We start from the raw sequence: 18,509 nt of genomic DNA, 5'->3' as shown, positions 1-18,509 counted from the left end.
ATTAATTAATTAATTAATCAATAATATATTATATATGGTGTATGAAGGAGTTATTTGGAAATGGAGAAATTGTTTAAGATATACATATATGAAGATGGGGAACCCCCAGTTTTTCACTATGGCCACTCCAAGGGCGTGCTTGGATTGGAGGGTATATTCATCCATCAAATTGAGATCAACAATCAATTTCAAACAAGAGATCCAAACAGAGCCCATGTTTACTTCCTCCCTTTCAGTGTAATCAGCCTCACTCATTTTGTCCTGGACATAAATGCCCCTGCATGGGATGGTATGAAGAACACCATCAAGGACTATGTAAGGGTCGTTTCGGGTAATTACCCATATTGGAATCGAAGTCTCGGGGCCGATCATTTCATGCTTGCTTGTCATGATTGGGTATAATATCAATTTTTTTTAATACAATGTTTTTTGAATTTTTTATATTAGTTTTGATTTAAACTATAATTATTTCAAATCAGGGACCTGAGATATCCTTTTCAATTCCAAATCTTTATAACAACTCAATTAGGGCACTTTGCAATGCCAACACCTCCGAAGGGTTTAACCCGTCGAGGGATGTCTCTATCCCGGAGATTTTACTCCCGGAGGGTACAATGGAGGGCCTGATTGGCGGCCCACCACCATCTAACCGGTCGATACTCGTGTTCTTCGCTGGTGGAGTCCACGGATCGATAAGAGAAATCATGTTACGCCATTGGCAAGATAAGGATCCGGAAGTTCGGGTAACCGAGTATCTACCCGGATCCGTCAATTACTACGACATGATTCGACAAAGCAAGTTTTGCATTTGTCCTAGGTATGAATAGTGAGGCCATTTGAAAACACTTTCTCAATAGACACTTGAAAAATAAAAAGTGTTGGCAAATGGATCCAATAGTAACATTAATAATATTACTCAAATTTGACATATATATTATTGAAATTGTCAAAAACAAAACCTTATTTTTTTTTATCATTTTTTTTGTCTAGTGGTTGGGAGGTAGCGAGTCCGAGAATGGTCGAAGGATTGTACATGGGTTGTGTCCCGGTTTTGATTAAGGATCATTACGCGAAGCCTTTTGCGGACGTTCTTACTTGGGAAGAATTTTCAATTGAAATTCCAGTAGAAAAAATTCCGAATTTGAAGGAGATTCTAACAGCTATATCGGAAGAAGAATATTTGAAGTTGCAAAACAATGGACTCCAAGTGAGAAAACACTTTGAGGTTAATTTCCCACCAAAGAGGTTTGATGTTTTTCATATGATTCTTCATTCCATTTGGCTAAGGAGGCTTAACATTCGAGTTTAAGAAGACTGAGATTAATTAAATTTGTTGTTTCAATATTTTTTTTCTAATGGTGTATTTTTTTCTTAATTATATAGTGTTGTTTGTGTAAATATTGTTAATTTCTGTACAAATATGTTATAAATGTAAATGTTATGTAAAGAAATTAAACTTTTGATTAATGATGATTAAGAGCATGTTTGATGTTGGGTTATGATGTATTTTTGTTGGGTAAAAATACTAATTGATAAAAAAAGGATAAATTATTTGAATTTTTAATTAGTTAAATTATTATTTTTTTATTCAATCTTATAAAAATAAAATAAAAGAATGAAGTAAAAGTTGTTTTTTTATTAGTCTATATATAATGGAAAGTGATAGAGTTGTTCAAACAAAACGGTACAAAAATAAGTAGAGAAAATATAATAAAAAAGACAACAATATGAAAATAAGAACAAAAGTATAAACACGTTGTTTATTAGATTATCTAGTTAGTAGTACTCTAGAAATGTTATTAACTCTTCAACTAAATCACCATTTTTTCTAACGATTTTTTTAAATCGTTATATAAATAACATTATAAATAACATACATTAGACAAGTATCGTTAAGAATTGATAGTTCAATACAAAATAATGTGTATAGTTTAAAATAAAACTTCCACGCAGAGAAGGATGGATGTTTGGTGCTACGGTTCTTAAGCCTATTATATATATAATTGTGTATTAGCGACCAACCCCATGGTTTATAATTAGGGTGAGATTACAAATATTTGAGGTGCGCGCACCAGGGTAAAAGAGCTCAATAGCGACGGTAAATACTGTCGCTATTGCACGTTTACATGTCGCTAAAGGTCAATAGCCACAGAAAATGAACCAGTCGCCAACTGACGCTATTGGTTCCGTAGCTAAAAATTGGCTACAGAAAGAAGTACTGTCGCTAAAAGAATGGCTGCAGGAATAAATTACTGTCGCTAAAGGGTGGCTACCGAAGAAAATTACTGTTGCTAAAAGGCCGAATACATAAATTAAAATTGTTGACTAATGTACCTATTATTAATTAAAAAGAATGTTAAAACTGAAATACAATTTTCTAATATTAAAATTAAATATTTATATTACTCAAATAACAAATCTTATAAAGTGAGTATAAAATACATCAAATTTAAATTTAAACGTAACAATCCATTCAATTCGTTTTTTAAAAATCTCTTTTTACTATTGTAATCCATATAGTCATCAAAGTAATTCCTGTCAAAAAAATAAAAAATAATAATAGGATCAAACATGATTAGATGTCATTCATTGTTCAATCTAGAGGTCGAAAGACAAAAGAAGGTTAATTAAATTACCAATTTCTTGGATACTTCTCTTCCAAGTACTGCCAAAATTGTTCTGAGATCAGAATTCAGTTCAATTAAATGATCTTTATCTAAAATAATGAATAAACAAAAAAATTAATTACAAACCAAAAGAACCGTAAGAGAGTCAGTCAAAACAATGTCTCCGTCAGTTAGTATTGATACAACACAAAGATGATTCAGTTTCTCAAATTCTGCATGATAACAATAAAATGTCATATTCAAAATAATCACCTTAGGACACATCTATCTCGAGTCTCGACATAAACAACGAGAAATAAATCATTATTTTGATTTCAGTAAAACCATTGAAACCTCCCTCTAATCTTTCTCAAGGTTATCAATGCTCACATAAGCTTCTTGCCCCCAAATACCATGAATCAAGGCTATTCGAACGAATATTTCACATTCCAAGATTATTAAGATAAACTAAAATGATTATCTATGCTCCTAGGTACACCTATCATTTTATATAAATTAAAATTTTCCAAACTTTAACTTAGTTTTCAAATCTCACTAAAATGATATTTTACCTGGGTCGTGCAACGAGCAATTACATCACATTTATTGTAAGTTCCTCTACTATTCTCCGTCCATATCCTATAATCCATTCTGCACAAAAGAGTTCAAACACATTAGAACTTTCAAAATTCTTCAAAAACACTCACCCAATAACAAAGAATGCATAACCCTCCATGTGATAGGTCTGGATATTTTTTTGTATCATTATTCTAAAATATAATTTCCATGAAAGCCTTGTAAGTTCCATTTATGACAGATGTATAAACTTTCGGAGTTCTTCTCATGAATCTGTTTGAGAAATCGAGCTTGTAAATCTGTTTCCACAAGTAACAGGTTATAATTTTGGATTCTGAAATTCAAGCTAATGGAGATGCTTATGAACTATGAAACGATAGTTCTTTCCTGGTTCAATAAATATTCTCTCATAAACATTACATTTAGGGACAAGTGATTGATCATAGCGATAAGAACCTAATTTGTTAAAAAGAATGTGATAAGGAGATCCAAGATTGCTAATCTTGTCAATATACTTCCTAAGCTATTGTAGTTTCAAATAAATAAGACTGGCTTACTAACTTGTACTGAAGAATTAATTAACAAATAATATGCTTCTTCTTTACTATCTTCACAATCTCATGTAAGATATCTCACTCAACAATTTGCTGAAAAACATGCTTCCCGCAATTTTTACTCAGGTCTCCAATACTTAGTCAAAATATTTAAAATTTTACCACACTAGCTTCCCGTATCTTTATTTAGGAGGGAAAAAATATTGTATAAAAGATGCTCACAAAAAGAGCAAGGAGTTGGGTTTTAGGACTCTTACTACCCAACCATTTCTTTAGCAGCTTCAGGTATCTTTTGCTTGTCTACAAGCAAGAACAAACAGACAAAGTAACAAGGTACATAAATCGTACCATTTTCACAAATCAAATGAAACTAAGAGAATATATGATGCATAATTAGTGAAAAAAGAAAGAGGCAAAGAAGAGTACCCAGGAATAGGATCCATGTTTATGATGCCATATTGTTCAATGTTGATCGCCAATTCTGGACCAATCAACATATCACTCGTTACCCTTTCAACACAAGTGACTGCATTATTAACCACATATGCCCTATCACTGATCTTCCTAAAATTAAGCAAAATCCAATTCATAGCTTAATTCTCTAAATTCCGAACTCATAAGCTCATACAAACAACAATTACCAAGGAAAAGGATGATCCACCGGAAGTGCTACGCTTTAACCTAAATTGAACCTAGAATCTAGCAATAACTCAAATCCTAAGTCGATGAAATGATCCTTAACCACACCAATAACAAGAAAGAGGAACTCCTTCGACTAAGCCAATCAATAAAGAAGATGATCAAATCAACAAAGATGATTAGTTCTGTCCAAAATACCAATTGCAGTTTGTAATTTGTGAATATGACCAATAAACCCCCCAGCACCCCATGAACACAGGTGAAAGTGATCGAAGAATTATGATTTCTTCATTCTTTCTGAAGATATAATTGGATAACCAAACAATTTTCTTATGTGAATAATTAAAGAAGAAGATCACAACCTGAAGACCATTCAGGGATAAGTTGGAAGTAGTATAATTTGGGGATACTTCTATTCCAAATACTGCCACAAATTGTTCCGAGATCAGAATTCAATCAAATGATTGAATCTAAAGCAATGAACAAGAAAATTATTAATTACAAACCAAAAAAATTGTAAGAGAGTCAAATGTCCAAGGCATCAAATACCATACTTTTAATACTAAGAAAGTAAATATATAAAATTAGTTAAATAAGCAAATGCATATAATACCTTCTTATGTCCATAGAGATTAGTTAAATTAGTTGGATGAACAAAGTCTAAATCAAATGAATTTGACTAGAAAAATTTTCATTCTTCAAATCCAAGCGAATTCAGCAACTACACAACTAAATAATCGAATATGGGATACCCCACATCAATATATTCATCTAGCTCCACCGTCTTCAATTTCAGTCAAAAACTTCTAAATACTGAGTTGTTTGTAATTATACCAGATTTTATTTCTATAAACACGAAAAAAATATTAGAAGAACTCCAATAAATATATTATAATTTAGATTAAAAATTATAGTTTATATCACCTCTCAAAGATGACTAGTATTTTTCGTTCATTGTCATTAGAAAACCCTAATTCCCTCTTCACACTAGAAGAATAAAAAAATAATACAAAACTAATACAATGAGTCTTGTTCTTCTTCATGTTATTACACTTTTGGTTCATTTGTGAAGCATTAATGTACACATAAAACAAGTATCATAATGAACTCAGGCATTTTGATTACTATCACAAGCATCCACAAGTTGAGCAAACTCTTTTATTAATCTAGTATCTTTGTTTTTTAATAACCAAATGTATACAAAATAAGAAATATTGGAAATGTACTGTATTATTAGTATGGTGGTCTTTTAAAGAGTCTGCACTTAATGTAAGAAGATGTTAAAATTTGATTCATTGTGAAGATTTTTCATTATCAAATACATTAAAACCTCTGTTTTCAAAGATATACTTTTAACATTGAAATTGATTGAATAGAAAATGAAATATCAATACTTAAGACAACAAAAATCATGTCAACAGGAAAGTGTATAAGAAATTATGTGTATTTATAATGACAAATTATCTAAGACTTTTTATCAAACACTTGGCGCACATACTTAAATATTTCAAAAAATTGATATTTGTTACCTAACAAGTAGCAAGCTGGTGCTCTGTAGTGCTCTATGATAGAATTTAGAAGGAATATGAAGTCCTCTTCAAACTGAAAATGTGAAAGACCTTAGAAATAAATAGATGAGAAAGATGATTCAAGGAAGAAGAACGTAACTAATGATGGTTGATGTGATCAATAATGTTGCATAACAAGAAGCCGATGTGGTCACCAATGTCGACGGATGTTGGCTAAGGAAGCCGTTCGAGATCAACGACTGTGGAAGAATCCATTGCGAGTTGCGACAATGAAACATGCGAGAAGAACATTCGATGTGCAAGACGATGTCAATGTGTGAGTCGACGTGGGAAAGTATGAGGAGTTCTCCATCACAAAGAGAAACGATTAATCTGTAAACGATGATGTGGGAGATATCAAATTATTTTAAGTAAATTTACTCTGTAGGTTGCCGCTTGGGAGGAAGCCCTATATAAATATGAAGTGTCTGTATATATAATTAATATTAAAAAAAAGTATGGTCACAGTATAAGGTGGCTAACTAAGTTAGTATTTTTTTTTATTCCAGTTTTCTTTCAATTAATGGCGACGGGCAATAAGAAATTGTCGCCAATTTCGTCGCTATTAAACACTTTTTTTACTAGTGGTGAGCTTACAAATTGTTTTGAATGAGCATGAAAAATAAATGGTAAAAAATTAAGTAAATATTTAATCGAATAGTGAATTAGATTGAAAATTTTAATAAATTATAGAATAATTTATCTTTATTTTATTAAAAAAATAAATAAAATATTGCAAAAAAAAATGAACTCCAAGTGAGAAGGCACTTAAGGTTAATTTTCCATCAATGAGGTTTATCGATATCCATTTGGCAAGCCCGCAAGAGAGGCTTAACATTCGAGTTTACAAAGACTGAGATGAGTTAAATTTGATTTTTCAATAGTTTTTCTAATGTTGTACTTTTTCTTAATTATATAAGTGTTGGGTGTTTAAATATGGTTAGTTTCTATTAAAAAAAATGTTATAACCCTATATATTTTAGGGTGGTTTGTTTGATATAGTTATTTAAGTATTTTTATAATTTATAGGTATTTTTTTCTTTTATCTAAATAATATTTTACAATAAATAATCATTATTTTTAAATAATTAACATCAAAATAGTATTGAATGAATTTACATATTTTAAAATTTAAAAAATAATAATAATATTATTATTTGTCTAATGATTATTGTGACAAATTTTTTTTTTCTTAGTTATATATTATATTTTCTTTCATTTCTTAAAGTCAATCCTATTTTGTATTTTTTTGTTTTTGTTTTTTTAAGTGTACCATTATTCTCTAATATTTAAATATGTCCCGTCTTTCAACAACTACACGCCCAAGTACTTCGACATCAACTAATTCATCTCAATCATATTTCTAAACATTACAAAAAGTTCATCTCCATATATAACAAATAAGATAGACCACAAATTTTAATTGACTAAACAAATTAAATAAGAAAAATATATACATAAATAATTGATCATTTATCAAACCATTTTGAGTTGGTGAAAGAGTACAATAACAACCTAGAAGAAGTAACTAAAACAAATAATTGGAATTACAAGAGGAAAGGATGAAAAAATAACCAAATCTTGGAAAAATTTATTGATGGGAAAAAGGAAGAAGTTAATTAGTTATGTTCATCTTCCTTGGAAATTTGGTTCAAACAAAGGGGAAGCAACTACAACCCTTGAATCTTCACTCATTTCAACATTCAACTTCTCTTTTCCTTTTCCATTCCCTTTACTCGACGCTTTGAGAATACCTTCCTCGTCATCGTCATCGTCAACATCTTCGGGTGCTTCAAGTTGTACCGACGCATCTTGAAGCTGCAAAGCAAACTCCAAATTCCACAATACATCGCCCATCGAAGGCCTATCCACTCCATACTCGGCTAGACACTTCTCCGCAGCCTCAACAAACTTCATCAACGATTCCGAACTAATGGTTCCAGCCAAGTTCGGATCGACAATTTTTCCTAGTGTCCCTTTTCTATGTTGTTTCATCGCCCACTCGGCTAAATTCACTTGTTCCCTAGGTAAGGCGGGGTCTAAGGCCGGCCTCGCACACAAAACTTCAAACAACACAACACCAAAGGAGTAAACATCGGATTTCTCGGTTAGTTGTTGTCTTCTAAAGTACTCGGGATCTAAGTAACCGAAACTCCCCTTCACCGCGGTACTTACATGTGTTTGGTCCAAGGAAGCGGGACCAGCCTTGGACAACCCGAAATCAGAGACCTTAGCGAGTAGGTTATCGTCCAATAAGATGTTTGTTGTCTTCACATCTCGATGTATTATACCGGGAGATGTCCCCGTGTGGAGATAGTGAAGTCCTCTAGCCGAACCAATACAAATCTCGAGTCGTTGTCTCCACGTCAATATTTGCATGTTTCCTTGGCTCGATCCGTATAAGTGATCGCGGAGAGGGCCGTTCAACATGTACTCGTAGACTAGGATCATCTCCGATTGTTCATCGCAATATCCGATTAAGGAAACCAAATGTCGGTGCCTTAGCTTAGACAACAAGAGAATCTCGGTTTGGAACTCGTTGATACCTTGAGCCGAGCTAGGGTTTCCTCGTTTTATTGCAACTTTCGTCCCAACGTCTATCTCACCAAGGTACACCTTCCCGAACCCTCCTACGCCAACAACCTCTTTCTCGTCCCAATTCTTCGTGGCATTTCGTAACTCGTTTAGAGTGAAGTACCTCCCTAAACCTGTCGTCGAAGAGATAATACTCGAGTACCCGCTTTTACTCGACATGAAACTATTCTTAGTTTGGCTTGAAAGAAAGCTGCTGCAATAACTAGCGTTTAGTGGGATCAACCAAGAAGAAATACTCCGGTTCCTCTTCGAATCCCATCCTTGAGGCTTCCTTTGTCTTCGAATCAAATTGGTCACTAATAACACAAATGCTGTTACTCCAAGTCCAAGAGCAATGGCCGTGGCAATATGCATTCGACTCGATGATCTATTTGGAGCACCAAAGGCTCCGTTCGTGGAGAATAACCCGTCTAAACTTCCCGCTACGTTACTCATTTTCATAACCTCCAAACCATTTAAAATGGCGTTTGGTAGTGCAGATTGAACGTTGGAAGCCGGCCCAACTTGAACCATGATTGAATTATTCGTAATCGTAGATGCATTCACTACGAAATCTTTATAATAAGGCACCCCAAGCGCTAAATTGATCGTGGAGAGATCGAGATTGGAAACACCCATCATCTTATTGACATAGACATTGAAGTAAAGCTCATTCATAGCCACACTTACAATATCACAAAAATGCATCCTTACCAAATAGGAGAAACTCGGATCAACCGGCATTACCCACGTTAGGTTAAAGCTTGAATCGGTGACGTTTGCATCGGCCATTTCGTCTGCCGATGCGTAAACCCAACTCGGGGCGATGAACGGGGTGGCGCCACCATTCGGGTAGTTGATCATTTCGGGTGGAACCGTCACATTCTTTGCACCTTGTGGGAAGGTCATGAAGTTCCCATCGGGTAGCCATGTCCTCCATAGAGTGTCGTTCTTCGGAGTGATTAGTTCTCCTCCGACGTTCAACCTATAAAGAACTTCAAACGCGTAATTGTTTAAACCGTCAAACGGTCCAGGCGAGTAAATGGAGTACGCCGAGTTAGCGATAAGCCCGTCGGGGATAGAAACGAACTCGATTGCATTAACGAATGCGAAAGAATTCTTCAATGGAGAGAACTTAAGTGTGAATCGATCGGAGGTGATATTAATGAGGTACTCTTTGAAAATCGCGACCCCCATGTCCTTCGAATTGAAGTCGTGTAAGAGAACGAGTGAATCGGTTGAGACCGTGAAGACGGAGTTTGTTAGGTTATAAACCGGGTGAGGAAGTGGGTAGAAGTAGAGACGTACCCAATGCCACCCGGGTCGAACAACAAGGAACCGGTAGATTGATTCGTCGGAAAAGATTCTCGCGGTTTGATATAGAGAAAGAGAAGAAGGGGAAGAAGATGGGAAAGAGAGGTTGGGAATGGTATTAACCGAAGCTAATATATTCTCGTTTGTGGATAGAAACGAAGCGGATTGTGGGTCAGATTTGAAAGTCCGACCATCTTGAAGAACAACATTGTTTGAAGAACCGCAACTAATGAGGTAATTGTCGGGTGGTGTGAATATTGTCGATGGGGACTGACATTTTGTTAAAGGAAGGGTGGAGAAAAGAGAAAAGAAGAGAAGGGAAATTGATAGCCATTGTTTCCCTTCATCTCCCATGTTTGGACTCTTGTTTTTTTTTTTTGATTATTGGATAGTAGAGAAATTTATATGGAGAAGGGATAGAGAAGTTGGGAGCATGTAATAATGTTAGGGAAGGACGTGCAAAGATGTTTGGTATAGAAGAAGACATGTTCTTTAGCCAGTTGGTTGATAATTAAATAGTTTTAATTTGTTTTTGGTTGGTTTGGATTATAGAACAATTTTTATGACCTAATCTTTGTTTGACCTTATTGTCTATAAGCTGGATAGAGATGGCGCCCGGCTTTCCACCTCTAATGGTTTATTTGAAAATGGTTTTTTAAACTTGTTGACATTGATATTAATGATTTTAAAATGTTGATATGTTATTAATATTATAGTTGTAGATTAATTCAATATTATTCAAATATATAAAATACAGAAATTGTATTTTTTGTCACTAGTTTTTAGTTTTAAATAATTTATTTATTTAAATAAATTATCATTAATTTAAAGCAGGATGTAATTATGAGTAAGTGAGTATATATATATATATATATAGGACAACAAAATTAATAGGCATGTGCAGGGTTACATATTCAAAGATGATGATAGTTGTTTAAGAATTCAAAGATGAACAATGTACTTTTTTATATCGATCTAAGTACTTCTAATAGATTTATTTTGATTTTTTTTTTTTTTTGTTGATATCACTTGCAGAGCTTATTTCTATCTCTCGGCGAGTTTTACCGTTACAAAATATTAGATTATTTTCTCTCGATTTATATACATTATTGGAATTAATATTTTATCTCTTTAAGATTCATTCACACGCCGAAACGATATTTTAATTTTAATATTCAGTTTTTTTCTAATTAATAATGTTCTGAATTAAATTGAAAAGTATAAACACTAAACGACCCACCAAGAACTCAGAATATTGTTCAGATTATCAAAAATCGAAATGGTAAACATGATCCGACTAAACAAGATGTCGCACCGAACAAAACACAAATAAACTCAAACATAAATAATAGTAAAAGACTCACTCTAGTGTTAAAAAAGCCATATGTTTCATTGATATAAAAGCTCATACAAATTCCTATTAAAATATTAAAATTTTGTGTGGCAAGCATAAATTCAATTCATCACTTAAATCTTTAGGACTCTTACTTAATTTATCGTGCACCAAACAAAATATAAATTAATTCAAATTTGAATAATGAAAAGAAAAAATTAAACTATATGATTATAAAGAACCCATCTAATTTCATCGTTTCAGTTATATAAAAATTCTACTAAAATTCATTTTATGGCATCACATAAATTCAAAAGCTTGTTTTACCGGATAGTGTTTGTTTTTATTTATTTTTTATTCTTAAGCAGACTTACATGAACACGTATAAATATTTTTACATAAATGTGTGAGTGGTTTTACATGAACATTTATATATATTTAATATATAATTATATAAAATATAAAATATAAAATAATTTAAATAATTATTTTTAAATATCTTAAAAATAAATTTTAAAATATTTTGTTTTACAAATTTATTTAAATATATTACAAAAACAAATTGAATATTTTGTTTTACAAATTCATTTAAATATATTTACAAAATAGTTTAAATATCTTTCAAAAATAATTAAAAATATGTTTTTATATGTATATATTTAATATATAATTATATAATTATATAATTATATAAAATTTTAAATAATTTGTCAAAATATATTTCAATACATTACAAACAAATTTATGCACAACGAATATATAAATATATACATTATGAAATAATTTGTAAAAATTCATTTGAATATATCACAATTATAAAATATAATTATAATCATTTATAAAAATTAATTTAAATATTTTAAATCACATAATTTAGGATTGTTATTTAAAATAGATCTTAAAATAAAATTATATTAATTCATAATTATTATTTTATATATATCAGAAATAAAATTATATGAATTATTATTTAATCATTTAAATAAATCACAAATAAATTTATAAACATAATTTATAAATCGGGAGTCAAGTGAAGTTCGCTTCACTCAACAGTGAATATATGTCAATCAGTTTTACATGGACAATCTAATGTAAAAGTCTCTTCAATGGGTCATGTAAAACGGAGTGAAGCGAAAGAAGCTTCACTCCTTTCCGCTTCTGCTGAACCCGGAATGAAATACAGGTTCCGGGTTCTCTCTCTTTCTTTCGACCCAGTTTTAATTTATTAATATAATAATGCTGCTGAGTTTTAATTGATCCGCAACAAGGGAACACCCAATTCGGTAGCAGAAGATCTGATCTGGAAAAAATGGGTATTTAAAATATTCAGCGAAAAACTGTTTTCTATTTTATTTTATCAAAACAAAATTAAAATAAAAACAGATAAAAAATAAATTATTTCCTTAAACGAGCCAGTTTTCGAATTATATGATAGTTTGTTGATAAAATAGAGAAATAATTTATACACATGTTTTTATTACATTTGTTATAAACAATGTACTTATTATTTTATTACTCTTTTTAGGCTATTATTATTTGATATTATTCAATATATCTGTAATATACCAATAACAAAATAATAATATTTGTAGAACACTCTATTTAAGCTTGACATAACTTTATTACATTTTTTATATTTCATACATTTATATTTGTTTTTGTAAGATATTGTATTAATATTAATATTATTATTATTATAAATCAAATTCACACATTTCTTTAAAAATAAAAATTATTTTATAAACATACATTTTTTACTAACTAATAATGTTAGACAAAAATTGATTCTAAAAATATTTAATCTTTAACTAAATGATTTTTTAAATTGACTCTATTAAAAATCATGAAATTAAAAAAAAAAAACAAACAACTTAAAACCAACCCGACAAAACTTAAAATCATAAATTAAAAAAATTATTTTGAAGAATAATTGTCAATATATATATATATATATATATATATATATATATATATATATATATATATATATATATATATATATATATATATATATATATATATATATATATATATATAATATGTAGATTTATTTTAAATAATTAAAAAAAAACAAATTAAAAATGACTGTGAAATTTCTTTTTCAAAAAATAATTAATAAGTATATATATTAAAAAGTTGATAAAGAGGGATAGGGCAAGAAATTTGGGATTAGTTATAAAATAAAAAATAGGATGAAAAAGAGATAAATTATTTTATTTTTGTTTGCTAATGTGTATTTTTCTTTCCAAATTTTTTCCTAAATCATTTCTCAAAAATTTATCACTCTCCGCATGTATTTGGCTTGAGTTTAATTGCTTTTAAAAAAAAAAAAATTATTATATAGGAAAGGATGTAAAACTTATAATTATGGTAGACTTAAATGAAAGAAAAAAATTGAAATAGACTTAAAACAAATAAAAAATAAATAAATAATATGCAACTTCAGATAATACTTAAGAAATGAAACTCTAAAAAAAAATACTAGAAAAAAGATAATAATATTTGTTAAAGAGAAAAGTCTGAATAATATTAAGTGTTGTATATTAACCTTAATAAACAACATTTATAAATGAGTAATTAGTCTCAAAATTTTAAATTACTTATACCCAAGTCTATCAATAATTAAAAAAGTCATAATTACATAAAAGACAATAAATATCAACAACTTTCAATTAATTAACAAACAATGCTCAGACTCACATTTTCCCTCGCAAGCTTGATTTGATTCGAGATTTTTCACGCCGAGCAGCTCTCGCATCTCCGCGAATTTGACTCTTGCTAGTGTTAAGATTTGTATCTCCCAAATCCGACCAGCTTAAAATAATATGTAAAAATGCAAGAAAGAAGAACACAAAAAGACACAGATTTATAGTGGTTCACTCAAATTGAGCTACATCTAGAGGTGTTACATCTAGAGGTGTTCATCGGTTCGATTTCAGGTTATTCGAGTTCCTCAATTCGGTTTCTTCGAATTTTTTGTTTTTTTCGTCAATTCGAAAACCGAACCGAATTCGAATAAATTCTAATTAAACCGAACCGAATTCGAATTTTATATTCGGTTTGAACTTTGAATAATTCGAATTCAATTTTCTTTTATTTTAAACTCAAAATAAAATGTACCAACCAAGAATTGAACCCGGGGTCTATACCATGGTAGAGAACTATTCTACCACTAGACCACTAGTGTTTTTGTTTCATTTTTTTCTTTTATTATAAATCTTAATTCAAAATATTCTAGTTTGATTATTGTGAACTTATTCTTAAGTTAAGTTTGGAAGAATAAATAATAAAAAATGAATTCGGTTTGGTTTTCGAGTTGAAACTCAAACTCGAAAACCAATTCGAAAACCGCATTTGAATTCGAATTGGTTTGAAATTCGATTCGAAAACCGAAAATGAAATTCAAATTCGGTTTATTTGAATTCGGTGAATTCGAATTCGGTCGGATATTCGGTTCAGACCAAATATTGAACACCCTTAGCTACATCCACTTCAGCCACCACCAGATTTCACTATGAAGAAGAAGAAGGAATACATAGTTTTTGCCTCACCCTTTATCTCTCTAGAATTATGTATTCACAATGTAAACCCTTAATAATCACATATTTATAGGGTAAACATTAAGGTAATAAACCTAAATAACTTTGGTCAGGCCCAAGTCCAAGCCCAAAACTAAAAAGAAAACCCAATAAATTCTAATTAACAATGTAGAGTTTATTATAAGTGTAGGCTCTATAACTCAACAATCTCCCACTTGGAGACTAACTTCATCATCTCTCGATCGGTAGTGGCTTTCCATTCGGTGTCTTAACGAAGAAGACCAACTGAAGTTGCACACAACTTCAGTTTCTCATTTGTCACAACTTTCGTCAACATATCAGCTGGATTCTCACTCCCGGGAATCTTCTCAAGAGCTAATACTCCATCTTCTAAAGCTGACCGGATGAAATGATAACGAACCTGTATATGCTTCGTTTTTCCAAGATAAACAAGATTCCTTGCCAAATGAATGGCACTCTGACTGTCGCATCACAACACACTTCCCTTGTAGTCTTGACCCAATTCTCGCAAAAAGGGTTGTAACCACATCATTTCCTTAGCAACTTCTGTCACAACAACATACTCTGCCTCACAACTAGAAAGAGCATCAATCTTCTGCAATTTTGAAACACAACTGATTGCAGTACCTCCCAGAGTATAAATATAACCTGTTGTGCTCTTCCTACTATCAACATCACCACAATCGTCAGCATCAACATATCCTTCCAAACCCATATTAGACTTTCGAAACACAAAGCGAGACTCGTACTTCCTCTTAAGTATCGTAGTATCCACTTTACTACTTCCCAATGTTGTCTACCCGGATTTCTCATGAATCTGCTAACAACTCCCACTGCACGTGCTATGTCTGGTCTTGTGCAAACCATCGCATACATAATACAACAAATGGCATAGGCATACTGAATAGTTTCCATGTAATTTTTCTACTCCTCTGTTGAAGACGACTGATCTTTAGATAGTCTGAAGTGACTAGCTAAGGGGGTAGTAACTAGTTTTTTGCATCATACAAGTTGAACCTGCTAAGAACTTTCTTCACATATTCTTCTTGTGAAAGCTTGAAAACTTCTTCATCCCTAAAAATTCTCATCCCAAGGATTTGTTTAGCATCACCCAAATCCTTCATTGCAAACTTTTCAGACAACTCTTTCTTGAGCTTGTTAATCTCATACAAACTTGCTCCAGCAATCAACATGTCATCAACGTAGAGAAGAAGAATAATGTACGATTTATCAAACCTCTTGATATAGCAGCAATGATCAGCTTCACACCTCAAAAAATTGTTACTTTTCATGAAGCTATCGAACTTCTTGTACCATTGCATTGAAGCCTGTTTCAAACCATACAGACTCTTCTGAAGCTTACACACAAGCTCATCTTTTCCTTTGATTTCAAATCCTTCTGGTTATCGCATATAAATCTCTTCATCTAAATCACCATAAAAAAAAGCAGTTTTGATATCCATTTGTTGAAGATGAAGATCTTCTTTCACAACCAAACTCAAAATAGTTGTGATTGCATCAATTTAACTATTGGAGAGAAGATTTCATTGTAGTCAATACCTTCTTTCTGTTGAAATCCTTTCACAACCAACCTTGCCTTGTACCTCATGGTTTTATTATGTTCTTATTCAATTCTGAAGATCCATTTGTTGTGAAATGCTTTCTTTCCCTTTGGCAACTCAGTGAGCTCCCAAGTCTGATTCAACGTCAAAGAGTCCATCTCATCTTATCGCAGACTCCCACTTAACTGATTCATCAGATTTTATTGCTTCCTCAAAGCATTCAGGTTCACCTCTATCTGTCAACAAGATATAGTTCAGAGATGGAGACCACCTCTCAACTGGTTTTCGATTCCTTGACGATCTTCTCAACTGTATAACCGGTGTTTGCTGATTTACCTCTAAGGCCACATTCTCAAAAATTTCATCTTCAACAACACATTGTTCTTCTTCGACAGTCGGTATATATTCAGCTGAAAAATCTCTCAAATCGACTATGCCAGTCTCTTCCAACTTGGAATCACCATCTGAGATCTTCCCAACACAATCTTTGTAGAGAACCTGTTCATTGAAGATAATATTTCTGTTACGAATGATCTTCCGATTTTGATTATCCCAGAAACGATAACCAAACTCGATATCACCATAACCAATGAAAAACCATTTATTAGACTTTGAATCAAGCTTGCTCCTATCACATTCATTAATATGAACATATGATAAACAACCAAACACTTTCAAATAAGAAAGGTTTACCTTTTTATTGCTCTAGACTTCTTCAGGAATTCTAAATTCAAGAGGAACAGAGGGTCCCCTGTTTATCAAATAGGCAGCAGTATTAATAGCTTCTGCCCAGAAGGTTTTAGGCAGCACTGCATGCAATCTCATACTTCTAGCACGCTCGTTCAATGTTCGATTCATTCGTTCAACTACTCCATTCTCTCGAGGCGTTCGGGGAACAGTCTTCACCATACTGATCACATTCACAGCACAATACTCTTTGAAATCTGATTTGATATATTCACCTCCTTTGTTAGATCTCAAACACTCAACTTTCTGATTTGTTTCATTTTCAACCAAAGCCTTCAATTTCTTGAAAATAGCAAATACTTCAAACTTGTGCTTCATAAAATATATCCATATCTTTCTTGTCGAATCATCTATAAATGTCACATAATATTGTGATCCTCCAATAGAAGAAACATGTGCAGGTCCCCATACATCAGTGTGTACCAACTCTAGTCTTTCTTTCTTGAACTTTTTCCCAATCTTTAAGAAACTCACCCGTTTCTGTTTTCCAAGATTGCAGTTTTCACATAACTGATGTTCAACAGACTTCAATTCTGGAATCTGTCTATTCTTCAAAAGAATTTTCATCCATTTTTCGCTCATATTGCCCAGCCTGCAATACCACAACTCATTGTTCTTCAATTCATCAACTGCAGTAGCAACTGTTTCTCTGCAAGTTAAAGTCGTGTATAACGTTCCAGTTTTGTGACCTCGAGAACCAACAATTGCTCCTTAAGTCACCTTCCATGCACCATTTCCACAAATGAAATTGTGACCTTCTTCATCAAGCTGTGTAACAGAAATCAGATTGCGCATTAAACCTGGAATGTGTCTCACCTTATTAATCTTCCAAACAGAACCATTTGCCATCTTCAATTTGATGTCCCTCATGCCAACAATATCCAGCGACTCACCATCTGCGAGATAAACTTTCCCACAGTTTCCAGCAACATAATTCTCCATTAATTCTTTGTGAGTAGTGGTGTGAAAAGACGCTCTAGAGTCCAAAACCCATGAATCTATCGGGTTATCAACAGACAAAAGTAACGCATCAGTGACAGATTATGTAACAACGTTGACTGCATCATTTTTATCATCACCATTTTTTTTCGGTGCTTTGTAGTTCCTCTTTAAATGACCATGTTTACCACAATTCCAGCACTCAAATGTCCGCCCAGACTTGGACTGACTCCTCTTGCTCCTTGACATAGATATACTCTTACCTCAGTTGAAATTTCTATCATTACCTCTTCCCCTGTTTTCCACATTCAGAGCAGAACCTTTGAATGTTTCACTAGAATCAATTTTAAGAACCTCTTCAGCAAGAATATGATCTCTAACTTCAACAAAATTCAGTTTAGCATTTCCAACTGAATTACTAATTGATGCCCTTATAGGTTCCCAACTATTTGGTAGATATGCTAACAAAATTAGGGCACTAACTTCATCCTCAAAATCAATCTCAACAGATAGCAATTGATTCACAATTGTATTGAA

The 18,509-nt window shown here is 32.1% G+C and overlaps 2 protein-coding genes across 2 annotated transcripts; one reads left to right on the top strand and one right to left on the bottom strand.

Annotated features, from left to right (window-relative positions):
• Nucleotides 1–60: 60 nt before the first annotated feature.
• LOC124937887 (probable glycosyltransferase At5g03795) lies at nt 61–1,309 on the top strand. The gene is made up of 3 exons (XM_047478220.1): nt 61–396; nt 480–817; nt 991–1,309. Exons 1-3 carry the CDS (start codon nt 61–63, stop codon nt 1,307–1,309), a joined length of 993 nt encoding a protein of 330 aa, XP_047334176.1.
• Nucleotides 1,310–7,572: 6,263 nt separating this feature from the next.
• LOC124937886 (probable receptor-like protein kinase At5g61350) lies at nt 7,573–10,482 on the bottom strand. Its single transcript, XM_047478218.1, has one exon. The coding sequence runs from the start codon at nt 10,183–10,185 to the stop codon at nt 7,573–7,575; it is 2,613 nt and encodes an 870-aa protein (XP_047334174.1). The 5' UTR covers nt 10,186–10,482.
• Nucleotides 10,483–18,509: the final 8,027 nt, after the last annotated feature.

Source organism: Impatiens glandulifera, chromosome 5, assembly GCF_907164915.1.
Source record: "Impatiens glandulifera chromosome 5, dImpGla2.1, whole genome shotgun sequence".
In the NCBI taxonomy this organism is placed as follows: Eukaryota; Viridiplantae; Streptophyta; class Magnoliopsida; order Ericales; family Balsaminaceae; genus Impatiens; species Impatiens glandulifera.
Note: the sequence above shows the minus strand (reverse complement) of the source record. Positions and strands in the feature narration are given on the sequence as shown.

Bases quoted from the DNA above. Each gene is read 5' to 3' on its own strand.
- LOC124937887 (XM_047478220.1), top strand. From the start codon at position 61: ATGGAGAAATTGTTTAAGATATACATATATGAAGATGGGGAACCCCCA. The intron at 397-479 runs GTATAATATCAA...ATTTCAAATCAG, and splicing joins TGCTTGCTTGTCATGATTGG to GGACCTGAGATATCCTTTTC. The intron at 818-990 runs GTATGAATAGTG...TTTTTTGTCTAG, and splicing joins AAGTTTTGCATTTGTCCTAG to TGGTTGGGAGGTAGCGAGTC.
- LOC124937886 (XM_047478218.1), bottom strand. From the start codon at position 10,185: ATGGGAGATGAAGGGAAACAATGGCTATCAATTTCCCTTCTCTTCTTT.